The sequence below is a fragment of the Trichomycterus rosablanca genome, chromosome 27, assembly GCF_030014385.1.
Source record: "Trichomycterus rosablanca isolate fTriRos1 chromosome 27, fTriRos1.hap1, whole genome shotgun sequence".
NCBI lineage: Eukaryota > Metazoa > Chordata > Actinopteri > Siluriformes > Trichomycteridae > Trichomycterus > Trichomycterus rosablanca.
The window spans coordinates 4363335-4391318 of record NC_086014.1 but is presented as its reverse complement, the minus strand read 5'-3'; the positions used below and the strand labels follow the sequence as shown (position 1 = coordinate 4391318).

At 40.4% G+C, this 27984-nt stretch overlaps 1 protein-coding gene across 1 annotated transcript in view; it reads right to left on the bottom strand.

The window, feature by feature from the left end:
• Positions 1-27984, bottom strand: part of nfatc3a (nuclear factor of activated T cells 3a) — a 47469-nt gene that overhangs the window by 7215 nt on the left and 12270 nt on the right. Inside the window, exons 2-9 of the mRNA XM_062989516.1 lie at positions 22474-23620; positions 18712-18874; positions 8998-9197; positions 8010-8182; positions 7784-7924; positions 4260-4315; positions 4020-4146; positions 1599-2564 (exon numbers count right to left, since the gene is read on the bottom strand). Coding sequence (XP_062845586.1) covers positions 1599-2564; positions 4020-4146; positions 4260-4315; positions 7784-7924; positions 8010-8182; positions 8998-9197; positions 18712-18874; positions 22474-23620 — 2973 coding nt within the window. The remainder of the gene's footprint in view (positions 1-1598; positions 2565-4019; positions 4147-4259; positions 4316-7783; positions 7925-8009; positions 8183-8997; positions 9198-18711; positions 18875-22473; positions 23621-27984) is intronic.

The window sequence follows — 27984 nt, the reverse complement described above, 5'->3', positions numbered from 1 at the left end:
GACATCATTTTAGGATTATACTATTACCTACAAGCACACAGCATGCAGGTCAGTGTTTGTGGTTTATGAATTTAAATGAGCTGATATGAGCAAAACAAATCAGTCATACATCATTTGTTAAGAGACTTGCAATGTTGATTAGGGCAGTGAACACGCACCTGTCTAACTACATGAATGGCTGTTCAATGAAACACTTGCACAGACACTTATCACTAGATTGATCAGCGTGCTCAGTCTTTTCTGAGATTCGTTGGGGCTCATGAGGATTATAAATTGTTGATTTTTATCATTTACTACAGCATAATGCAATCTGAGTCTGTAATGCAGATGCAGAAAGCTGATATTCTGATAACGAGGAACACATCCTCAGTGTAAACAGAAGCAGTGAGTGCTGTCAGGGCGGTGTGTTTAGGTAGCAACAGAAATAAGAAGGCATATATGGTGTAACTTTAAGAACTCTAAGAGCTCTATTATTCTGAATGCTGACCTGGTTCAGCATTCAGACTAATGATGGTCGGTTATCATTTAAAAGAAATTGACAAAATTTGCATCCCTGATACAATTAAAAAAGGGAAAAACTCTGATCAATAACAAAACCAGTAGCATACATGAATGAAACCAGACGAGCTTTGTAGGTCATTATACTGAAAGTCACATATGTGTCAGTTTAGAAGCTTAAAACAGTGATTCATGATACAAAAGGCCGGGGGTGAGAGAGAGAGAGAGACACAGAAAGAGAGAGAGAGAGAGTGACAGAGAGAAAAAAAGAGAGAGAGATGAGAAATAAAGAGAGATGAGGAGAAACAGATCCTAATAGGGTGGACTCATATCTCATATTGAAGCTCTTGTCTATTTCCAGAGCAGCTTTGACCTCCTTAAAGCCAGGCCAAGATCACAGACCACCTTTAGAAACAGCATCACACCCTCACACATGTTCATAACAATCTGTATAACTAACACACTTTGTCTCTTCCCTGGCCATCCCTCACAGATTAAATGCTAATCTATAATTAGACTTATATTGGAGCTAATGAAGATTACATATGTATGTTAGTGCTTGTGATTAGCATTGTTCTCTGTACTGGCAACCAACTGACCAGCTGGTCCTAAGCCGTAGGGACCCACATGTACACGCAGTATACATATGCTACCAGTCTCTCTCTTTCATACACACACACACACACACACACAGATTTCATTACCAAGTCTGTCAATCCTAGTTCAGTTCCCATTAATGTCCGCTGTATAAAACGTTTTTTCTCTGTGTGCCCTGGCAACTGTAGTACACACCCATCATCGGCTAAATAGTGGTTAATCAGATTATTGTACTACTATGACATTTAGAAGATGCTCTTAATCCAAAGCAACATATAAATGTGACTGATTAGCATCCAAGCAGTTGAGGACTAAGCGCCTTGCGACTGGAAATGCAGGGTGACCGTCTGTTTGCTAGTTTTGTATCTCTTCCACTTGAAAAATGATTTAGAAAGGCGATCGTTTGAATGTTTGCTTGTAGCAGTTTGTGTTAATGAAAGAGAAAAAATATTTGGAAAAGGTAAAGACGGGGAAAACTGGATGAGCTTAAATTAGACACTCACCATCATCCAGTGTAATATCCTGCAGGCCGATAGACCGGAACGTCAGCTCTCTGTCCTCAGGTTCTTGCTTGATGTTAAGCCTTTCTCCATTGCCACTAAAGGGGCCTTGTTGCTGTGCCAGGGGATGCACCAGAGGACTTGCAGCTGGCAGCCCAGCCAGGACAGGACTGCTCGCCTGGGGCGAGAGCTGGGCACCCAGTGGGCTATTGGAGGGAGAGGATGAAGTGGGCGACTGGTAGGGCAGTGAGTGCAACTGGGGAGAAGAAGGGCCTGAATTGGGCAAGGGCACAATGCGAGCAGGGATGCTAGAGGGCGTTGGACATGATGCTGAGCGCTGTCCAGCTGGGTGGTAGCCGAGCGGGTGCTGGAGCTGCATGCTAGGTTGCACGAGCGAGTGTGTGGGCGAGGGTACCTGGCCCGGAGTGGCACAGTGGTAACCCAGACCATGGAGGTGAGGTGGAGTGTGAATGGGGCTTGAGGGAACTGTTCCTGAGGTGGGTGCCGTAACAGGTGGGCCATATACTATGTTCATTCCAAGAGGGTGACACCTGGCAGGTTCAGGCTGAAAAGGCATGCACTCATAAGGTTGGGGGACAGCACCAGGCAGACTGTGCTGGCCATTGAAGGGTAAGTTAGGCTGAAGAGGGGTGTAAGATGGCCTGGATGAGGGCACAGTACCTGGGTGAAAAGGCATCTGGCATTCAGCAGGTGGGTGAAGGCCACGAGCCTGTAGTTGAGGCAAACTAAATGCTGGTGAGCCAAAAGGGGCACAGGATGCCTGTAGTGGGTGCAGGGAGGGTGCCAGACCACATGGGGAGCCAGGCAAAAGACCATCTTGTGAGTGCGAATGGTCCGGAGATGGTAAAGTAGGAGAACAGACCAAACTTGCAGTTTGTGCAAGCGGCATGGGCATTGAAGGCTGAACAGCAGGGTCCAAATCATCTCTGTGCTCCTGCTTAACCAGAACTGAAAAGAGAGAAGAAAAAAAACCACAAAAATTTGTCAAAAACCATTATAGGATTTTATATTATATAGTATTCCATAAATACTTTTATATCTATGGTAAAAAGAAAAAATGGAAAGGTGCCAATGCTATTAAATCTGTCCAAGCTGGTACCCAGAAATCCATTCCAAAAAGCCACATAGTGATCGGTAACCTATTTCCCAATCTGGTGTTTCTTTCGTCCACATGCAGGAAGATATTTTTACCCACTGCCTGCTCTGAGGGAGCATATGGTGCTTGTTTCATGTGCCATAAAAACAGTGTCAGGTTTTGAGAGGGGCTCTAAGGTCTCCACCCCCCAGCAACGCTCCAAATGGAAGCATAATCTAAATTATTGGTAATAATGTAGAACATAAATACAGCTTCACCACACATCAATACATTTGTGTGTGTGTGTGTGTGTGTGTGAGTGCATGTGCATGTGTGTCCTAACCCCACCTTTTGCATCACCACCTAAAGCCTCTTTACCCAAATAGACAACCCCCTCTACCCCCACCCAAAGCTGTCTGCCAACTGGAAGACAACCGCAGCTGACAAGGCCCGCTCTGAGTGCTTACTGCCCAATGCTGTCACCTGATTGGCTGAAGCTGTGTGGGTTAGCGTGGAAAACAGGAAGTCAGCTTTAGAGTGGGCGGTTTGTGGAACGGGGAGGGTGGGCGGAGGGCCCGGCCTCTATCTCTCACTTTCTTTATCTATACCTCCTGCTTATGTTGGATGGTTAGGTTAGCTTAGTTTGTGACAGAGAGATAAAGAAAAAAAAAAACCTCACGTGTGATTAAATTACGCCAACGCTGTTTTCGGTTTGACTCACCTTGGGAAAATAATAAACCTCTATGCTGCCAATAACAGAAGAATCACACATAGACAAAAGAATCGCTAGTATTTAATCTTGTGTCTCTTTGATCCGAAGTTAGCAATAATTAGACTGTTTAAAAGTAAAAACTAAAGCATTAAATTGTTAAAAGTTTCTTATGACTTGCAGTCAATGTATAAGCAAAAACAAAAATAGAAATAGGTGCGAGGGAGGTGACCACATACTTGAGAATACAGAGCTAAAAAATCTAAGCGTCCGCATCATACAGAATTTATCCAGATCCTTCAGACTCATGGGTACTCTTCCGCTTACTCAAACACTTTTTAATAAGGTTAAGGTCAATGCCCCTTATGACACTTGTTGGCACAGAGGCTGTATATTATTGTAGCGTTGTTGTCCTCCAACAGAATACCAACTTCTTTAAATATTACAATATTATAGCTGAAAAGATAATGTTCTGTTTCAACACCCCCTTTGTACAGGGCAACAATTATATTGCATAATTTTAGCCTAAAACGTACCTTATTGATTCTTTTTCATTTGTCTTAATATTACGAATACGGATTGCGTAAGACAGACTGGGTAGAATGAATAGAACATATACCTGACAGGTACGTAAATCGTTGTGATTGGCTTCTTTTCCGTTTGCCGTTGCACACGTATAACTGTACTTGCACTGCAGAGGTGATGGTCTTGCTGTGGTACGGTGGTACTTCCACTACAATACTTGACTAAAAACACACAACATGCTGGTTATTTACTGTCTTACCAGCTGAATTATGCACATTTTTCAATCATCTGTGAGTTACAGGACACACTACATATACTGTAATACTTTACTTACTCCTTGACACTTCTCACGAACAGTCTTTGCCTCCACTTCCCACTGCGGTCGTCCATCTATAAAAAAAAAAAAAAACATTACAGAGATCGGTGTTTGTATCATTTTAACATTTCATCTTTCTTCATGACCCCTTTGTCTCCAAAAGTTACTGCCTGTTTTCCTCCCATTAACTGAATCTCCAATTTTAAAGCACAGCTACCAACATAGAAGGTTACAGGCTGGCAAACTGCTTCCAGAAGCCAGCCACTGCCTTTTTATAAACTGCTGTTTAAGCTAAATCATTGGGCAAATAAAAAAGCCTGGAAGAGATTGCAGCTGTCACTCTCTGTAAACATCAGCTAACAGATGCCCGGGATTTGGTTAGTGCCACTGATGGACAGATGAGACAGCAGAGTGCAGTCCCACATCCTGACTTCCAGCTACTGATGCCAGTTTACACAGTGGTTATAACAAAAAGAAAAATTACATGAATACAGATGAAAAGATTACAGCATAAACTTGTATATTATATTTTTGTATGCATCCTTTATTATTAACAAAAATGTTTTCTATTTTCATATCTAGTACACAGAAAAGCCAGAAGCTCACAATAATCTATGGTTGTGTTCCAATCAACAACAAACCATTAGTACCATTTTAGTGCCATTTGTATTCTAAACACGGTTTAGTATATACTCTGTGTTTTGGGTTCTAAGTTTTCCAGTAATGCAGGAAAACAAACTGCCAGCAAACACATGAGCAACACATATTAATTAACTGGTATATCCAGATAGTTACATAAAAATGAATACACATTTACTGCATTCTTACTGCATTCCAACAGTCTTAACTAAAATTCTACCCACTACAACAAACAATTCTAATAATTCTCTGCACCATGAGAATTTTGTAAAAGTTTCAACAATTATTTTCAGCCAACTGCAACATACGGCACGCCATGTCATAAATGCTTCAAACACTGGGAAAATAGTTGCTGTATAATAGCTGTACATGTTGGCCCCACAGGCGCTAAAGGGAGGCAAGCACAAGCATGAACCAAAATACCAAAGCCCAGCGACATACACCATCTCTGCCCTTCCCTCCATAAACATGGGCGTTCACAGAAGTGTTCCTGAATAAACTTTCAGACAGATTTTGAATATGCTGGTACACAATATGTTTTAAATGTTACCAAATAAAATATCTAGTCATTAATGGAAATGAAACAAAACACTGTCTAACTACATTTAATCTACATTTAATTATTCTGTTCTTTTTGTGCCCCGCCTCACGGGGCATTTTTATTGCCATTGACATCCTGGTTTTTACAGTATATTTTCACTTGTTCTTTTTCTCTCACTTGTCTCTACCTTAAAAAATGTAAGGTGGGCACTTGGGTGGGGCAGCGTTCTAACGTGCTAGCACACCGCTGCAAAAACGTCGAATCTCAGCAGAGCCAACAAACTGCCTGGGCATCCACACAAACACAACTGACGCTCAAGCTTTCTTCCAACTATTCTCTATTTGCAATCTTTCTGCATAAAAGCATATAATGGCAAATATAAATTCCCATGTATATCATTTTAGGTTATTTTGTTTGTGGTGAAAAACTCTGAAACACGGCCTCCTAATTCCTTGTGGGTAATTATGACTACAGCTGCTGATTGTTACATAAAACTAAAAGCAAATTAGTCCAGATGGTCAGATATGATCCAAAAAACACCAAATAGATGTCTGTCATAAATATGAAGCTGGGGAGCCCAGTCTGTGTTCTTTTTCTGGCTCATCTTGGTGTGATTTTACAAGCATAACTGAACATATAGCTGAGCAGTATGAAAATGGGCTGATTCGAAGCAGAGGAGTGTCTATTTTCATAGGGAAAGTATGTGTCGGGGAATACCGGCAATTCTCACTGAGGATTGCTCAAGAATCCGCCCACGCCTTATTAAAGTCAACCAGGTAAGTCTGCCTTTAGAGGAATCACCTGCAGGATTCCATCAAAATAAAGACAACTGAACTATTTAACACTGGCCAAATAATCCTACTCCATACACCTACTATTTCTGACTCAACTCTTATGTTTGTCTGTGATGAGTTTAGGCATTAAAGTATTTAAACTTTCCACATACCACTAAACAAAAGACAACTTTCCACCACACCTGTCTAAAGCTCTGTAAACTGTTCATTTGTACACAATATGAGAAATTCTGAATAGGAAAGTTTCCACATGATGGATTTGAGGATTTTTTTAAAATCTGGTTGTTTGTATAAAAGATGGAAACTATCTGAGTCAGCACAATAGCCCTAAATCATAAAGCGTCCTCTACCATGATTTATTACTGGAATGAATACATAGAAAGAAACCTCTAGACCATCAGTAATTTTTGAAAGTCTACTATATTTGCTCTTGGGTATTTTTACCTACTTAAAAAAAAACTGGATGTTGTACCACTAGCATGATTGCCCCAGGATGCCCACCTAAGAAGCAATAGAACTGATTATCTTTAGTTTGTAGTTTTATGTATTTTACTATTGATCTTCAGGTATTTTTTCAGTGTTGGTCTAGTTTTACGGCTGCGTTTAAGATTGGGTGAAAGGTCACGTCTGCAACTGTCCATTCCACAATGTGAAATGATTTTTGTGCATGTAATCATTTTATTGTAAAAAGACAATTCAGTTACATTTGCAAACATTATAAAGACCTTGTACATTATTACTTGCATTAAAAAAAAACAAAAAAACATAAGGTTTGTGTAAAATCAGCCTGTGCTTACAATTGTTACAGTGATGCTCTGCCGGCATCTAATTAGAGAAGAGATGTATCATGTGGGCTTCACAGTACCAGTGCACTTTATTTAAAGAACAGTGTTTAAACGGGATGTACAGGATTTAAAGCTCTTTACTGTGGTTAAAACAACAAGTCAGAGGATGTACACTAAAACTCCCTTTTAATTCAACAGCAGTTCTTTCAAACACACATTCTGAGGGCAGGCATGGGCTTGTCCATCCCAGAATTCAATACTGTTCTATATCCCTCCATCCCTTACTCCACCCCACAACACTGTACTTTAGAAATACTAGCATGCGTTATTCTGCAACAGAAAACAATAAGCTTCTTTTAAACATGCCAATTTACAGAGCTAAAAAACATCAACTTTAAAAACAGAAGGGTTTAGATACAACTGTCAAAATCAAGCCAAAAGGGGGAGCTGCTTCAACTGTCTGCTACAGGATAAACTGTATATAGTAAATTATACACAGAAATGTGTTTTACTGTAAGAAGTCAATTATTTTTAATTATGTACAACATTTAAAACTCTTTTAGTAAAAAAGAAATTATTCACTTTTATGTATTTTATACACAGGCAAGTATTCTACAGTTAATATGCAGTTTAAGACCCCTATATGCACTTTGGTGTCTAAAGCTTTCAAAACCTCTTTTTAGACAGCATTAGCACAACATTTCACTAATGTTGCCTATTTTGGCAACATTTAAATGAAAAAAATATTTATTGAGCTAATTATAGAGAAGGAACTCATCTTACCAGGACCTTTCTCCAAGAATATCACCTTTGATTCAGGAAAGAAGTTGGAACCTGTGATGACCATTTCCTCTCCTCCACTCACTAGGCAACTGCTCAAACTGACCTTCTCAACCTGTGGTAACTCATGTGCTGAGCGTTGGGCTACACACACACACACACATAAGGATGAATGTATAGAAGAAGAAAAGTACATGTGGGTTATGATGGACATATTCAAGTAACTTACAACACTCCACAGGGATCGAGGCAGCTTGTAAAGAGAGAACTTTTCCATTAGGCTGTGGGATGTGAACTCGAAAAACCACTCGCACACGAGTATTTTTCCTCCCGATGTCCGTCTCTCCTTTCCTTAGTTCGATATCTGAGTTTCTTAACTTTAGAATCCCAGCACAATCAATACTGCAAAGCACAAAGGTAGGAAAACATATTCAGTATAACTTTTAACTTTCTACTAATAAATACACATACACTTTTACCAAAGAAGGAAATAAACTTTTAATCTGGGGTATCTGGGTTGAAAAGCAGTCCAATACGCTAGCTAACTACCGCAAAGGGTTCAGGGGTTGGGATGGATGATGACATGCTAACTTCATTAATCAAACAATATTTAATTACAGGATGCTGTTGGTTTAACATTTTTGGCTAAAGCCATTTTTGGTTTGAACTCTCAGCATTGATGTATACTATAAGGCCAAAAGTATTTGGACACCTGACCATAAGCTTGTTGGAAATAGAGTGCCCTCTGTGATCTTTTCAGGTATACCAACAGCCGCTCCTTTGAGAAAGCTTGATTAATTACACCTGAATTAAAAATTTAGAAGGGATGTCCTGACACTTTTGTTCATACAGTGTACATAAAATTACATATGCTGTTGTGTTGCTGGCCCCTAAATTCCCATACCTAGTTTGAAGTCCCCCTTTTTACATGCAGCAATTGTTGATTTAAGGCAACTGTTACAGTGCAGCAATTCATTAAATGAGAGCAAGAAAGTGTATTTTCTCAGCTGATCATTTAAATTTTTTTAACGAAATTATAGCTCAACTTTGAAACTCCGGAAAATACAATCATGGTCAGTTTCCTTGGAGCCAGACTTGCTTTTGGTTCCAATTAAAGCTTAGCCACAATGGAAGACATTACAGCACTCTTTGATTCAACATTGAACACAACGTACATGTGTGTGAGGGGTGCAGTCATGTGGTTGTAGTTCTTCTACCTGGCAGACATGTTGTTTTCAGGAAGCAGTGGAATTTCAAGAACCTTGGTGCTGGTGATTATTATTTCCTGGCTGGCTGTAGCCACCGTTTTGCCTGTGATGCGGTGAACCTGGTAAAACGCATGTGGTCTTAAATAGCGGTCGTCTGCTGTCCCGATGAACATCTGCAGGTTCACAGGCTTCTCATTGTAGCCGATGAGCTGAGAGGAAAGAGAAGTAATAAAAAATAAGAATGTGATTGTGATTTGCACTAATAAGGAAGACTGGAAGTCATTTTAAATTGAAACACACTTTCAAAAATTGAAGCTAGAAGTTCTGCTTGGTCCACACTTACTTTTCAAAGATTCCCAAAGCACTATGAAAGCTATTCACCCTTGACTACTGATGCCTCGTTCATTCATACTTTTTTTTTTTTTTTTTTTAAACAACCTAAGAGTACCCTACACACACCAAGGTTTAGACAGAGGTCTAAAAGTTTAGATGAAAACTAATGTAACTCAAGGAAAAAAAAGACTCTGGAGGATGCAAACACACACGTTCTTGTTGGAAATGTTTGCTCAGAGAGTGAGTCCGCACCATGGGCAGCTAGGTAATGCTGAAGCAGAAAGGATGTGTGTTCTCAGAGATGCGTGTGTTCTCTGATCAGACGCAAAGTACACATTACTCTGACCTCCACCATCGACAGAACGTGAAAGTGTGCTTTTTATTTCACTTTTGGGATCCTCATTCACAGCATTCGACTCCAGCCAATTATTTTTCCTACAGTGTGTGGTGAGAGAGTTCCAAACGCAGTGAGAGAGAGAGAATAAAGCACCCTAGCAAAGCTTGCTGCCAGGTTCAAACTGGGAGTGTCAGACCAAAACAAAGTCAGATTTTCTGCAGTTGTTAAAAAAAACTCTGACGCATGGGCTCAATTTAGCTCCAGCCGAGGTTTATTCTCACCACAGAAAAAGCCTAAATAAATAAAAGAAACCAGCCTGTTAAACTGTGCAGTGTTTTCCAGAGCAGTTCACTATGAATTCATTCAGAAATCACAACCTATTTGTGGGGGCTACTTAAAGTGCTGGTTTTTTTGCTAACCTTCGTTCTACACTTATTATTGATTATCACTGAAACGGCAAACCACTAATTCACCTAACATATATAAAATGTATGAAAATGTATAAAATATATATACAAATGTAGGCTTTTAATAAATATCAAGGCTTCTGATGTGTGAGAATGGCATGACAGATTTTTTTTAAGCCCAGCACATTTCTTTTAAAAAATCTTTAAAAAAATGTATTTTGTGAGAAAAAAACCTAATGAGGTCAGTGTTCATCACTCCACAATATATAAAACACGGGCAAACATAAAATTCTTGAAAGATTAAAGTAAAAAAGACAAAACAACACTCTTGGATAACAGCATTTTAGGAATAAGACTCCTGGTCTGTAAGGTAGCTGAACACAGAAAAAGAAAACAAATGTTCATTCACTGCAACTTATGTCCACTATATTAGATACTGTAGTATCAAAGTAAGGTGTATGTACCAGTGTTGGTGTATGTACCACGTATGTACCAATGTTACCTCTGAATTAAATTAGAATCACTTGTGCTGCTCCTCATTCCATCGCAGGTTATATTAAAACTGCCGACATTAGAGCAAGCACATGTCCCACTGTTGGATAAAGTGAGCTGGAGCAGAAATAGCAACTCTGGCTAGCGTTACATACTGAAAGCTAAATAAAGGTGCCTCATGTGCACTGCATTTGTTGCACTGCTCCACTAATACAAGAAGAATGAGAGTTTCAGATAGAACAGGGGACAATAACAAGGTGACAGGGCCTATGTCGGGACATATGAGTGATATGTGCGTACTGTGTGTGTCCTGTATATTAAGACTAGTTCTTACAGATAATATTAATGAACCTCTTCATGCCACTTTAGTGATCTCTTGAATTCATTCATGACACTCGAGAGTCTCGCAAGTTCATATGCACCACCTGACTCTTTTTCTCTGCCTGAATTGTTTCCTTGTGTTGCTGTGTGGTTGCTAGGGCGAGGGCCAGCCAATGCGTGTGTGTGCATGTGTGTGTAAATGTGTGCGTCGATTCATGTGCCCGAGGGAGAGGGGTGGTTACATACTCAAGGTCAAACAGGCATGGGCACGTGCATGCACCACACACACACACAATCACACTTGGTCCCTGGTCCCATAACTAGTGATGGGTATTTCAGCTCTTTTTTGGGAATAAAATCAATTAGCTCAACTCAGTTTTTGTAAGTCGAGTTGCTTGTATGACTTTTGTCTGACATCTTGTCCCAAGACTTATTTTTGGACAAACACATCAAATATTGCATTTTTCGGAGTCTCAAGTGGTGGGGGATTTACATGGGGCATAGCGTGACTCTCTGTATGCGATAAGGCTCTCTGTGAAAATCCACTGCTGGCTGGTGGAAAGAATCAACCTGCAACTGCATGTATGTTGGAGGGGGCAGGTGATAGTCTGCTACTCTCCTGGTAAGTGTGGGGGTGGTGCAAGCAACACAGGAATTGTAATAGAGAATTAGAAATGATTAAATTGGGAGATAAAAGGTAAGACTGTCAAAAACAGAAGGTATTATAGTTTTATTTTCATATAGTTTTATTTGTGTGCTATATATGAACTGGTTGATTTTTTATAAAAAATGGCTTTTTGGTCCAGGACGTCCCCCAGTGTTCATAGAAAAGAACCAATTTCTTTGTGAATGACACATCACTACTCATAACATGACCTTTTGCTGATTCAGTCTAACTGGACACTGAAAAGGGTCTGTTCAGCACTACTGTGTTTACATAATGTGTGTATGTGTGAGACAGACAGACAGAACGAGTGCACACAGTCCTGGGAGGTTGGGCAGCCGTTTGTTTAAACAAGGTCAACACACACACATCCACACACAGGCGTGCTGAGAGTGGCATTTCCAGTGGTGTGTGTTCCTGCTGTATAAGGCCTTCACTACAGCAGCATGCCTCCTGTTAACTCAAGCTCTGCCTGCATGAGGTCTGTAGTAAAGACACCCGTAGGCTGTTGGACAGCATGGAAAAGCACTTCCTCTTTTCCCTGGATGAGTACATAATACGCACAACCTTTCCTCCAATTCATACTGCTTCCAACACAGTCACAAAACATAGTGTGGCTGGGATGTAAAGGGTCAGCAATAATTTTTGTAACCCTTGTCCCTACTCTATACAAGTGCAGATTTGCGAGAAGTGAAAAATTACAGGCAGTGATTTTTCCTGTAAATTGTTGTATGCAATGTGGTTTGCAATTAGAAAGTGATGATGCAGAGCCAACGGATGCAGGCAGATGGAGGGCGTAATTACAGTGGTGGTGGAATGTTCAATTTCTTTAACCGACACATTAAGTACAAACATTTTTGAGCTTTTTTATTATTCAGATGGTGTTTGGCTCTTATTCCAGGTCCTGTTGAAAGATGCTTCTGGAGGATTTAAAATGCATACTTATTTACAATCTGCATTAGAAAACTGCAGCCGTTCAGGTGGTGCAGCAGTCTATTACATTATACCAGCAGTGATAAAGGATGACTGGGTGTCTACATAGGCATGACTGAGGGCAGCCCTGCGATGGATTGGCATCTGTTCAGGGTATTCCTGCCTCGCGCCCAGTGTTTCTCAGTGGTGAAAATAAAATTGCTGCTGTTGGGTTTAGTTATTTTATTATATGGAGCATAGCACCAGCTTAAGTCCTGTCACAACTTTAGCTGTTGCAGAGCAAGTATTATGGTCAATAAAGGTTTGATTAGGACAGTACCAACCTTCCCAGGTCCTAATGCAGGTTTGTCTCTGCCCTGCTTCTATGAAATGTGAATTAAAAAACCCAGTCCTGATTTAACTATTTATACTGCCGGTCCAATTCTATTCAATAAACACACCAGAAATGCAGAAACCCTTCCTTATATAAAAATCCATTAATAGTTTGAGTCACTGCCCTGTAGCACATGTACATGTTGTCTATTTAACATAGATGCCAATTGTGTAATTCCTTCTGCAGCAGTAACTCAATACCTTTGAGAACGCTGTCCATCCATCTTGGATTTCATATTGCTGTTATCCAACACCGGGCTGCCCTGTGAATGTGCATGCCACGCCATGCATAACCAAAGCTCCGGCCTTATTTTTCCAGCAAAAAGTATAATAAGTATTTTGCATTAAACTGAACAGTGCCTAAGGGGTTGAAACTGGACAACAAGCTTATGTTTAAGTGTCCACATACTTTTGGCCAGGTCAAATTCAAAAAGGGGTTGTAGAGGGCAGCTATGCCAACACTGACTGCTTTTATGTGACTGTTTGTAATTGTTTATACACACACCACACACACACACACACACACACACACACACACACACACACACACACAGGTACCTAAGCTGATAGGCTTGGGACTTAAAACGTCTCCTAGCAACAGGTGTGATGATTATGGTTTGCCCCCTGTAACATTAGCCTCCAACTGAGTAAAAGTAAGAGAGTGCAAGAGCGAGAGAGACAGAGAGAGAGCAGAAGGGAGGGGTGCTGTAGACCGATATGGAGATCATTCCTCCTAGATGTGTCCTGTGAATCAGACCAGTCCAAACACTGAAAGTAAACAGTGTCATTTTGTTTCGCTCTGCTTTGTCTGGCTACTGTACGACACACTTCTGCCCTCACTGTTATGGCAGCTTTACATGAGGCTTCCATCTACACACACACACACACACACACACATCACTTTACACCAAAAAATTTGATTTTTACAAGAGTTTTGTCTTTTTTTATTTCCCAGAATTGGGTTTATGTTTTCAGAAAGACTCTGAAGATAACACACTCTATAAAATAAGTTCAGCGAATCACAAAGCAACTTGTAGACTAGAGAAGAAAATCCTACATAACTTAAGTAAATAGTAAAAAACCTGGGGATTAAAACAAAGCCGGTTCTGCCTTGTTGCTATCTTTAAAGAAATGGTGCAGCAGTTCATCATTCTTTCAAAGTACGTGATTAAGATGCAAAATTTCCTAATTCTTTTAAACCGATAATCGACCATCACTGGTCGGCGGTTGACTGATAACTGACCAGGATACACACAGACACACACTAGTGTTGTCGAAATTTAGAAATGTCAAAGATTTTATATCAACAGGTTTTTATGCTTTAATGCCTACTCACCTCATTTACTCAACATGCACCATTATTTTTCTTTTGCAGAAGGTATCTATAACAATAATATGACTAAATGCAGCCATTAGTAATGTAGTCCCTAAAATGGCTAAAAATCATCTGACAGACTAACCCCTCTGTTGCCCTTTTTTGTGGTATCTCTATATTAAAACTAATTACTAGGGCTGGGTGCCTATGGGTGAGAAACCTGAGGCTTTCAGCTCACGTGGGTATCAAATTGAAGGCTAAGTCAAAACAGAGTGAATAAAAAAAAAAAAACTGAGTTGACCTGGCACATGCCCATACATTTGGACCTTTTTGACTTTGAGCTCTTGCCCTATTAACATCCAAAAAAAAAGATGTAAAATTTAAAAATGATCAGTGACAGACCAGACATGTAATGTGTGTGAGTGAGTGTGTGTGTGTGTGTGAGAGAGAGAGATATTAGGCTTCTGTATTGAGTTCTGTGTTTACAGGTTTTTTCTGTTTTCAGTTTCTCAGTACAGGGAAATTAGTTAAAATTCAGGGTAGCCGGCCATGTGCTTACAGATGAGGTAGATAAAGTAATGTTTTCTTTAATAGTAGCCACTTTTCTTCCTACTTATTAACTAGAGTACTTTAATAGGGAAAGTGTGTGTGTGTGTGTGTGTGTGTGTGTGTGGTGTGTGTGTGTGTGTGTGTGTGTATACTAATGAGAATGGCCATTAATGCTTTCCTTTAGGGCAAATTTTGCAGCATCCTCTGCTGATCTACAGCACTTGCTGTGGCTTTTACAAAATCCCAGAGGTTCAAACTACAGTTATGCTTATCTACCTACCTATATTTGTCTGCACAAATGCATGCGCACACACACCAGCAAAATGCTCATGCACACCTGCACATTTCCACACATATGCACACTACAGATATACATTCATTAACTCAGTGTACTCAGTTATAGAGAACCCTATGACGCCCGTAACTTATTGTAAATGAGATTAGGTGCAGCAGGTTATCCTTCACATCCATTAAAACATAGGCACGTCAAAACATGGGTGGGATATTATTAATTAAAGAAGCCAAATACATACAAAGGAACAAAAATGGGAGGTGCATACACACGACAATTTAATGTACTCAGGTAAGTATCAAACACACACACACACACAAACTTGCTTACACACACATACTTGTGCCAACTGGGGCAGATCCCTCACTTCATCAACTTAAATAGAAGCATTGGAAGTTTACAATCACAGCTGAGAGCGTGTAGGAACAAGGCTACAGAGGAATGCATGCAGACTAAAGCTGAAAAAGATATATGTATTCAACATGCACAAGCGCGTACACACACACACACTTTTTAGGTCAGAGTCCTTTCTAATATCAAATCAGCCATTACTTAAATGCAAAATGTGCATTCACCACTTCACAACAGGCAACTTTTTCCATTTAAAAACATTTTAAAATTACATTTCATTATACTGGACAAATGATGCATACTGGACTGCTGCTGGTGTCCTGTGCGTAGTGTGTTTGTCATGATAACAATACAAATTAATTGGAGTGATATGCTATAAACAGTGATACTGAGGCTGGTAAACGAACGTGTTTGTTGTCATGGCAGTTTCACACTAACCTTTCCTCCATTAAAATTAAGACTGATTTTAGCTTGAGACTGATTCTATTGTTATTGCTGACAATGTTTGTGTTTGTGTAAGCAAGAAATACCCACAAATACACCTAGATAAAGATGGTGATTTCATGCAATGACATCACACCTCCATGTTCATCTGTGAGTGGCCAGGATTCACAACTTGAGCTCAGTATCTGTGCCAATTTGCTTCTAGTCCAGCATGGGTTCAGATCACGAGCATTGACTGATCAGTAGCGATCCTGCACTTCCTGTCTCGAGGCCACGTTTACCCTGGATCTGATCGACATGTTGCTGTTTTTATGATAGCACTGAATTAGATCTGCATCCAGTCTATGCTCCAGGAGAAGCCAACAGAGCACAAAGAGAACGTGTGGATGGGTGTTTAGTAAACACACACACACACACACACACACACACCCACTCTGACGTACCAAACAAACAATCATACATACACACACACACACACACACACACACACACACACACACACATCTGTACACCTGTATTGTTTGCTATAATAATAGCATTTTGTAGAACAACTTTACACTAGAAGCTTCAGTAGAAGAAGACTGAATTGTGGGCTTTGGCTATGTTTAAAAACCCTTTGCTTGAAAGTTAAGTCCCCCTAAACTCTTAAATTATTAACCTTTAAAATGATTACTACATGGGTGTGTGTACATATATATATATATAGTGATGGGACAAAACATTATGACCACCCACCACACACACATGGCAGGAATTAAAATGTACCAAATTCTTTTAAAAAAGCATAAATTGTATTACTGTCTCCCCATCAGTTGAAGGGAAAGAGGACTTCGCAGAGAGCAAGGGTCCATTTCAGTAATGTTAAAAAATGTACAATGTAACAGTAACACATCTTAGACAGAACACCAATCCATGGCGGGACCTTGGCCATACAGATAAGCCTTCCTTGAATCCTCAAGGGTGGATCAGGACAAGCAAGGTGTGTTCAGAACAGAACAGGTACAGAAAATGGTTTAATAAATGCTTTACTGTAGGTCCAGGGCTTCATTGTTTTGAATTAAATGCGGGCAGCCAGTTAATGACGTGATACTGAAGCCAGTTAATGCTCCAGATCAATACATCACACATATGCATACACCTCAGTAAGAAAGTGTACACACCTGATCTGCACTATCACATGACACAGCAAGATAGCAGGAGGCTAATGATCTTATTGTTACATCAGCATGATTGTCAGATCCGCAGGTAAGCCTTTAGCCTGCACCAGTAAACTACTCTGCCTTAAGCTGCATCTTACTAGAGTAAATGATATCTGCAGGTTAAACAAGACACACTGGTCAAACCACTTCTTGCTACGGCTCTGGACTGTGACGCTGAATAAGTGCAGTCATTTAAAATGACAGTAAGAGTAGTTTACACTATCCTCACAATCCCCAGTATTAGTGTACTTAATGTAGCTTAAGATGTAGTAACTATCGCTACTCTCATGGGCTTACTGCAGTGTTTCTCACAGTGCAGGCATGGGAAGGTCACCAAGTAAGAAAGCATTTAAGCATTTGTAACTTTTGCAAAGAAAATGTGAACAAAATCAGACAATCGGGTAGTATTATGCCCTGACAACCGCAAAAGATATTGGACTAGTCTCAAAAAACAATCCTCTCACACAGTCCTGTGGTCGTGGAATGTTTATAATCCAAACTTAAACACTTGGATCCACCCAAGGTTTAGTGTGGGCCACCCTGATTTCAAACCCAAAATCCATTCAGGGTAAGTCAAATACATAGCAGTGGTAATAACAGTAGCTCAAGGTAAGACAATTAATTACGCTTTTCACAAAGGAGGATACACACAGAGGCCAGATCTTTGGCTGACCAGATACCAAAAACTAGCAGTGTGTCTGAATTAAAACAGTTGTGTGAAATAATGAGTTTAGTTGTAGAATAAATGGTTTGGAATTTGGTTTGAAAAAAATCTTAAAACAAGGGCGGTTGGGTGGCGCAATTATCTAATATGCCAGGCCACCAATGCAGAATACTCAATAACCTCAAAGGTCTAGCAGGCACGATGATGGGGAACAGACTCAATGCTGCTACAAAGGCAAGATCTGCTGTCTGATTAAGAAGTGTGCCCAAGTGGTGGGGGTTCACATGGGGCATAGCATGACTCTCCATACATGGCACGGCTCTCTGCAACAGAATAAGCAGCTGACACCTGCACATGTGTCGTACAAAGTGGGTGGTCTCCTGTCAGTGTGGGTGTTGTACAAGAAGCAAATAGAGAGGAAAAGGAAAAATGATGGCAAGAGAAAAGATGAAATAATAAAATAATGTCCAAGCTAATACTGAGCTCACTTTGTAAATACAATCATAACATTTATCCGTGTTTTCCTCTTTAGAATGGTGTTTTTTCTCTTCTGTAAATCAAACCAAAGAACATCAAGCTGGGTTCAATGTCCTTTAGCTATGCAATATTAAGTCTCTTCCTGCCATCTTTAAACCTAGGTTCCAGATAAACCCTGTAAATGGCACCTGATCCACCTAAACAAATGTAAACAAATATCTTTCCTGCTTTGCATATAAATGCCTTTACTTATATTTCTGTTGGTTGTGCTGATTAAATCAAAGCACTCAGCAAGCTGCACATTCTACTATCTGTAACACATGACACAAGACAATGACACTTTTTAGGCTCTGCTTTATGCATCACTAAGAAATAATATAAAAACAGAAGTACAAGATGTCCAGGCATATTAGAAAGCTCTTCCTACAATACTGTTGTCGAGGACGGCTCCTCGACAACATGGAAGCTGGCCATTATAAAAGAAAGCTACCCCTTACTGAACAGGTAACAAGACACTCAGGTGCATCACCTTACATAACCTTCTGCAGGCTGCTAGTTGCCGTAGCGACTCACCTTGACGACGGGGTGCCCACCAGAGGCTGCTTTGACGGCTCCTCGACTGCCCTCTGTTTCGTAGTGAGCTCGATGGTGAGCTTTAGGATGCACTTCAATCTTGAGCTCAAACTGACCGTACTGATGCGGCAAAGGCCAGTCCAGAGGGGGCAGGGAGGACGTCCTGTACAAACACAAACATCATGCCATTAATAAATCAGGCTGAAATTAGACATTTTATGTTTTTATGGCATTTATCAGACCCTTGTATCCAGACTTACATTTTTGACAGGACACAATGCAAGCAATTAGGAGCCGACACCCAACTATGGTATCTTGTAGGTGGTGGGACTTAAACCAGCAACCTTCCAATCAATAGCGCATTCTTCTTTTATGCTTTAGTGTAGTACAGTAGCATTCAAAGGTGCATTTTTTCTACGCAGCTCACAGAAATGCTACATGACATAAAAGTTTCCTTTACTTATGTTTGACAAATTACATTTAATTAAATTAAATTTTTTCTGCATTAGCCTCGGCTTAGCCAGTTTTGCTCAAACTTTTTTTTACTGATGAGACCTCAGGGGATTTGCCCATGACTGAGACATTAAACCCAAGCTTGTTTCAGGGGCAAATTAGTACTAAAGTGATGTACACAAACCAGACATGTGGCACTTCGGACAAACTAGCTACTAAATGACAGTAATGCATGAGTAACGTGGAGCAAAAGACCATGAATCACAGAGGCTAGAACTGGTGTGAACACAGCTCATTTATACTGGAGCAGCTCCACGCAGACTCACACAAGCTGAGACACCAGCTGCATCATAAAACCCTAACTAAAGCACATGTACAGCACTCCTTAAAATGAACTTTTTTCAACTAAGGATTCAAAAATAGTATGTGCTATTATAATCATATGCTTCCAATTTTGTTAGAAAAGGACACTTAAAAAAAAAAAAAAAAATAATAGAAATTTCAACAGTGAGCCTGGCATTCACTTGGATGCCCTTCCTGACACAACGCTCATTTTTAACTGGCTTGGGACTGGCACTAAGAACACACTGACAAGTGCACCTCCCAATGGCTAGGCTGTTCAGATTTTGATCCTAACTGTTGTTAAATGAAGGGGTATACGGTTTATATATTTAATGCAAAGTCTTACTCTCAATATTACCTAGCTTCATGAATACATGTAGGGTGTGTGAGAAGAAAAGAGGAAAATTATTACATTTGCCTCAATGTATGTTTGGCAGGATATAAAAGTCAGCACCCCTGACGTTGCTGATTCATTGGTCAGCAAGTGTTCACCACAGTTTTGCTCTTGGCTAAACCTTACCTAAATGAGTCCTTTCAGTCAAATACACATGCACACACACACACACACACTTAAAACAGTAGCCTGACCTCAGTTACTTCTTTTAGGTTTAACAAGTTTTCTGTCTGTGCCTTTCTTATTTTCCAAATATATAGAGTATAGCTCAAATCATTTTATAAGGTGATTTCATGCGTCTTTGATGAGGTCTGGCTCAAAATACACAATGAAGTCCTGGAAAATGGGATGGTGGAAAAACACAAGCTGACATTTAGATTGGAAAGAAAGAGGAAAAGGCAAAGGGAAAAAAAGCATATGTTTCTGACATTTTGGTCAATAAGGCTTTGTGCTGATGTCCTTCTGAGGACATGATGGCCCCTGTACTGCAGGACACAAGAGCAGTTCAGTGTATGGATGCTAAACAGAGCTGTTAAAACCAGTCCTTAGCAGCTTGAGGAACAGAAATGCTAATAGCTCTGTTATAACTCTTGACAACAAAATTGGTATAAAAAGATACACACATAAAAAAACAAGGGTTTTGCTGGATGGAATTCACACTAAATGCTGCATCATCATGCCACTGTAAACCAATGATAACAACAATAATAAAAACAGAAATGAAAGACCATTTTGTGTGTTCACTTTGATAAAAAATACATGGCCATGCCCATGCTAAGTGGTTTAAGCTTGAACATGTGTATTCATGCATCCAGGGAGTCACTAAACTGTGATCAGAAAGAATAAATACAGTACAAAAAGCCCTATAACATTCAGATGGCTGTACTGATTCATATATAGGTGAATAGAGAGAGAGTGAATATCACCTCCTTTTAGCTCTGGTGCTCGTTGATATAGTCCATTTGTAAAATAACCATTCTGTTGTTTGTTACAATACAGAACAAGTTAAATGTGCTAATTTGAAATAATTTGTTTTATTTTTTGCTGCTAAAAGCCAAGCAGCGGCGTTACCTGTTAACACACCACTGTGAAGAGCAACACTTGATTGGAAGGAAGTGCAATTAACCTGCATTTAAAATAAAAACCTGATTTCCGCTAATATAAAATAGTGCATCACTTGGTGCCTATAAAACCCACAAAGCATTTTTAAGTCAGGAGCTGATATTGGATTAAAAAATGCCTGGCTTCAAATCAACATTCCAATTTAGGTCCAAACATATTTGATGGGATTCTTCACACCAAACTTAATCATACCATGTCTTATAGACCTCGCTTTGTACACAGGGAACACAAAGGGGTCTTTCCTAAAACTGTAAGCCAACATTTTTTTTTAAATAATTTTATGCACTTGAATGACAAAGAGTTGCACATACACTATAGGGACAGAAGTATTGGGACACCCCATTTTTGAATTCATGTGTTTTAGCCACAACAATTGCAAATAGGTGCAATATGCTTCTAACCAAGGCCCTTTCCTGTTCCCGCATGACTGTGCACCCTGTGCACAAAGCAAGGTCTATAAAGACTTACAGAAAATTATAGTGCAACCCCTCAGCTCGGTTAAAAATTAATGTGCTTCTTAATTCTTATTATATTCCCCGTTTTCTTACTGCTCATCTGTCTGTTTCATTTGGGTCTGTAATGACGTTTCCTCTAGAACCCAAAGTATGGAGCTGGCCTGGCACACTGAAGATGCACTTGACTGGCAAGCTTGCTATGAAATATACTGTATGTGTGTACTCTTCTGCTAGGTTTTACATGGGAAGGCACAGGAAAGGGAGTACGTGTCTCTGTAACTGCAGCTGGTTCGGATGTCGGGGGAATCCTCGGGTCGAACCTGTGTGATGGTTCATGAGTCCTACAAACTGTGTCACCTTTTAGTCGTGTTTAACCCTCTTGGCATATCATACACACTACACGAACCCCACAGGACTGAACGTGTGTTAACAGTGGATGAATCTGTGAATTTTTTATGTTGTTGATGAGTTTAGCTATGTCATGTACATTCAGACATAACCATGGCAAAGAGAACCTCACCTCCCTGCCAACACTTCCACACAGACCATCTGCTGTGTGCTCTAAAACATGGCTTCCAGAGCTTTCTCTCTCACACACACACACACACACACACACACATGGTGGAAGCAGGTCTGGTTGCTGAGGCTGCAGTATCAGATGGCAAGAAGATCGTGTATCATTGTCATGTTGTATATGAGCACTGCTGTGACATGGTTCGGTTGAACAGAAACAACATGGTGCCTGAGTGAAGCTTTCATGGTCTGTTTGGCGGGAGGAGCTGACAGCGGGCGTCAAAAGAAGAGCTGGAATTTTATGTGTATGTGTTGTGTGAGGAAGGTGCTAGATGTGTGTGGTGAGGTCAAGACCTCTAAGAGCTTTTGGTTGATTTATAGTTATGGAGGCCAACATACAGCCTAACACTGAGCTTGCCTCTGCTCATCTCTAGTAACACACACAAACACACACATCCCTCATAACACACACAAATATTTTACCTGAATATAGGTGTGTGTCCTGGTTTGGGTTTGTTCCAAGTGAAGTGAGAGGGCACAGAAAGAAACTGCTCTCCAGCTCCATCCTTTTTCAGTCCATGCACGTTATCTTCACTGGGGGAATCCAAAAGCGGCGAGACATTTCCAGATTCATCCAGGCCGATGTCGCCTTTACTAGACTGTGTTGCAGCCGTGCAGTCCTGAGAAGTCCTCCTGGTTTTTGAGGGGATGTCTGGGTCCGGTGGGCAACACTGAAAGGGTGGCACCATGCCCATGGAGGGACTGCCGATCCAGGTGTCCTCTGTGACGCTCCCTCTGGGCGAAGGGCCCGGTGTTGGTGCTGGGGAGTGATGGGGTGAGCCTGAGCAACAGATGTCAGCGCTGGAGTGGCGTCTCTTGCCACAAGGTGATGTGGGTCGTGAGGAGGGACGAGAATTTGGCCGAGGGCTAAGCCAGTTTTCATCTGTGACGCTGGTGCGAGGCGAGTGGCATGGTGACTGGCGTGGCGAGAGAGAGAGTGAGTGTGGGTGAGAAAGGGAAGGACCGTAGGCAGGGTGGTGTTGGTGTTGCTGTGACCATTGTTCCTCTAACGGAGCACCCTGAGGTGAAGCAAGAGGTGAACCGAGTGTAAAGCGTGCAGCCGCTTCGTTTAGCTCTGAATCTACGTCGTCATACACGTGCGGAATGGACTCGCAGGACGAAGCGTCAGAGAACCAACTGCGCGAAGAAATGCTGCTGCAGGGGCTTGGGCTAAGTGATGTTTCACGGTACGAGTGATCGAGCGGCAGATAAAGGTGGTCCCGAGACAGCGGTCGTTCATGGTAGTCCCCATCCGCACCCTTAGGCCTCATTTCAGCCTCATTCCCATCCATTTCCTGCTGACAGCTGGGGGAGATGGAAGTGATCTGGATGCTAGGGCATTCGAAAGCTTTGGGCGGCCCACCTCCACCTCCAGTGGGAGAGTAGTTTGTGTCCTGGTGCTCAAAACTGGAGGCATAAGGCTTGTGGAGGGTCTGAAGTGAAGGGGAAGTGGAGAGGTGTGAATGAGGATGGACTCCATGCCTTTGGACAGTAAAGGTCTGGTTCGCCAGGACTGGAGGCTGACCCACGTTTAGGATGTAGAATGATGCTGAGTCATCTGGCTCCAGATCTGAAAAGAGAGGACAGTGATTTAGAAGGTAAAAAGATCGATGGTGTTAATGAGGAAAAGACAAGTGATTATTAAAAAACCACAAATGTTTTTTTTTTCGGGCTCTTAAGAAAACTTTATCTGAGTTAAACCAATAACTGAGCTTGCCAAAGAGAATCAGTACTAGACAATGAGCTAAACAGCTTTTTATTCCCAGTGTAAACTAAAAGATAGACTAAGAGCAGGGTGTGTGTGAGTTACAGTTTATGACTGATTAGAAATAATGTTTGTACAACTTATCTAACTATAAATCGTGTGTATCTGTTTATACCTAGCCTATTTAAAAAGTTATTTTTTTATTTTTTTATTACCTTTGATACCCATATCCTCCCGTGAATCATTGTTTTATATCAACAACCCACTTATTCATGACCAGTCTTATAAATGCACAGCTACAGAGAGGTAAAAGATTTATACATGCTAAATTATCTACCAGGTGTCCAGATCCTGCTAGCACAAAGTAGCTTGTTTTTAAGTAAAATACTATGCCAAACATTTCTTCTGAAAATACGTAATCATAGCTGAAAAGGAAAGCAAACAATGGCTTATAGTATTTCTTATGTGAACATGAAGGTTTACAAACCTTTTACCTTTTACAGTTATAAGATGAATTGATTAGCATTACTAAAAATGCTGATCCAGATCTGCTGGCTCTGCTATACTACAAAATTATGACATGGCTGACCAAAAATCTTGAAATAATACTCTTCAATTTTCTTGTTTACCGCTGGTCAAGATAGCAAAGAAAGTTCTTTTGCCTTGAGATGTGAGCATGGCTAACATGCCATCTAGCTCTATCTTTCAAGGCTGGAGTCCCAGAAGACTGATAAGACAGATGAAAGCAAACATGCAGGCAGGTATTCCCTCGTCTCTCTCTCCTTTACTGGAGTGCTTTTAATGGCGTCCATGCTCGGAGAAGAGTTTGGCTGTCTACAAACCAGCCACCAGGGAATCCACACAGACCACAATGTTCAGCTCAGGTCATCAAGAAATGTATTGCAGTGTACAAATGCTGATCTCACCATATTAACTAGATAAATAAATCCCCACTGGGAAATAGAACTGGGCAATTAGATTAAAAGGATATTATTACCAGGGCTGAGACCAGACATTAAATTATCAATAGAAGTCATAAAGAAATGTAGACTTTGTTCTCATGACACACACACACACACATACGCACGTCCATGGCCAGGTTACTTCCTAGAGCAGATAACACTTCAATTAAACCTTTGCAAGACAGTTGTAACAGTGGCCTTGTGGGCTGCACACATGAATTAATGTAGAGAAATAAAAGGCCTACAATAAGGGACATGCATCCCCCATAATCAGCATCCCAAATAAAAAATAAAAAAGTGTACATAAAATTCAGTTTTTTATTTTAATATGTTCCCCTTTAGCTGTGAGGACACCTAAAACCAGGAATAACACCCACTTTTCCTTCAGTAATACACACACACACACACACAGTTATGAAATATATTCAGACACACGCACACAATTCAGTCTGTCACCACTCCCACTGTATTGAAACCGTCCCTATTAATAACATACATTGAAGAGTGCATGCACACACACACACATACACACACACACACACCACAAACACACACACACACATTTCCCTTGCTATAAGAAATGTCATCAATAAGTGTACAGTAAATGGGTAGACAAGAGGGTGAATCAAAGTTCACTCTTCATTAGGAGTGGAAGATAAGCCAAAATATTGCTCCGTGCTGGTCACAAGCCCGTGTATAAATACAAGGGTTGCGTCAGGAAGGGAAATCTGTGCCAATTAGATTAGAGACCAGATCCACTGATACTTATAATTCATAATTCCAAGATTATTAATTCAGAAATGTTTTCAAATGTGCACAGATGTGAATAGAAAGTCATTATGTTGAAACTAAAAATATATCTGCATGTATTCTCAGCTTGAAATTTGTAACAGTTCTTTGTACATTTAGACATATACATGTAGAGAAACAGAAATGTAGAGAAATAGAAGTCTTAATTGTAGACCAGCACTCATACTTAAGTAGGATAAATATGGAACAGCGCCTCGCGCTCACTCATGCTCTCTTGTAATGGATTTATTTATAGCAGCGCTACATGAACTTGATGTCACAAGACATCTGTATCCGTGACAACAGAGCTTTGTAGACAGAACGGACACCAAGTCTGAATGTCATTATTGGCTCTGCACTTTGACCCAGGATGGACACATGAAGAATACATTAATGTACTGTATGTTTAATGCATGAACCAATAGTACATAACAAAATAATTCGAAGCTTTTGACACAACAAGTGCAAAACCTTCCATCCTTTTTATTCATTCATTCTGATATTTTTTCTCGGCCCCACTTGAACAAGGTCCAGCAGCTTTTCCTTTCGCTTAAGAGTTCAGTGAATATGGCAAGCACCACGTCCTGGTTCCCAAAAACAAACATATCTTTCATCCCAGCTCCAGGCTCACCCAGCGTGCACAATGCTGCTCTTCTTCTGTGCACATTTGCATTTCATTTTTTCATTTAGCAGTAATTGACTGTACCACCACTGACTGCCTGCCTGTTAACACAAGCAAATGAGGACAGATTAACTGACTGCACAATGAAACTTTAAATGTCCACTCCAAAGAAAACAATCCACTCTTTAAACTGTTGTATCCTAATCTGCAAGGTTAAAAGGCTGTAGTCATTTGAAAGCTAGGTTTGATATGTGTTTTGGGTGATTGTCCTGCTATTCAACTAGATCCAGGATTTATTTTTTGAAAGTAATCATTCTTCCTTAAGATTTAGATTTAAGATTTGAAGACCACTGATTTTATTTCTGTCAGTGAATTTGAGTTTAGACAAAATGTTTGGGGTCTTTAAAGTTCTACCCCACACCTCAAACCCAACAAGGTCAGGGACAGCTACCTGATATCTGCTTACAGCTTCATCTTGAAGCCAAGTGGGAAAGCACCCTGCTAAGGCCAGGATATGTACCCCTCCCACTGTAGACTGGAAAATTGGTGGCAACACTGACAAAATAAAAATGTGTAAACAAACTGAGGCCACATTAAGCAAAGAAGATTGCTCATCTTAAGCAATCAGGGGCCACACTGAGAAAAGAGGGGCTACATTTGTCAAGGGCTAAACTAAAAAATAGGGGGCACTAAACTAACACTGGAAAGGCAGTGGCTGCATCAGACACACAAGGGCTATATTAAAATTAAAAATACAGGAACCACAGTAATGAAAAAAGAAATCACACTGGAAAAGCAGGGGTCACACTTGAGATGGATCCAGCAGCCAAACTCATCATACAGAGATCATTTGGACATTGTAGAGAATACAGAGAGCCAAAATGTAATCAGAAGCCAAACTAAACAAAAGGCCCACACTAAAAAAAGAAGGGCACATACTAAGAAAGCAGAGTCTACTCTTAGGAAACAAAAGCTACACTTGGCTAGCAGGGGCTAAGTAAAGTGAAAAGTGACAAAAACAGAGGCCACACTTGACTTTGAGAGGTCATATTAAACAAAAACTGTTTTGTTCTTTTTCTCTCAGCTGTTTCTGTGTTGATATACACAGACGGGGCCAAAAATTTATACACACTTCAGCAAAAGAAAAATCTGTATATGTGTTCATTCTAATACTAAATTTATACAGACGTCAAATGATTTTGAACATTATACTACACATTGCTGATTTGGTTTGCATACCAGACTTGCCACAGTTTTTACACCAGAAACGTAACACTAAAAAGGCCAAACAAGGGCCCCTTTATATGAACATAACTATAATAATATAATATTATATAATAAGAAGAAAAAGGGTCTACACTGAAGAAACATCGACTACAGGAACACTAAAAAGCATATGCAACACTAAACAAACAGGAGCCCAACTCAGTAAAAAAGACAAAAAATAATAATATAAACAGAGGCCAAACAGCAAGCTTCATTCAAAACTTCAAACTTTTTTGAACTGATCTTGTGTCAAAGTGTATCGGCTTACAGCAGACATTGAGTCAATCTGGTTAAATAAGGAGTCCTAAGCGGCTTTGCTGTCCCATAGCTAATAATGACAGGAAATAACAACAGCTCATCTCTTTGCTCTACACCTAGGCTGCTCAATATTATGACGTCGAGTCCAGTCACTGGTTGCTGTGCTTGTTAGGGTTAACACGGGACGCTGTTCCGGTTGTTTTTCTGTCCTGTGTGTATGTAAGTGTGAGTGTGTGTGTGAATGTGATGTCACCAGCATGCTTGTAAGCAGATAAAGCAGGCAGCACAGGCATACACTCAAACAACGAAAAAGCGCAATGAGGGTATGTATG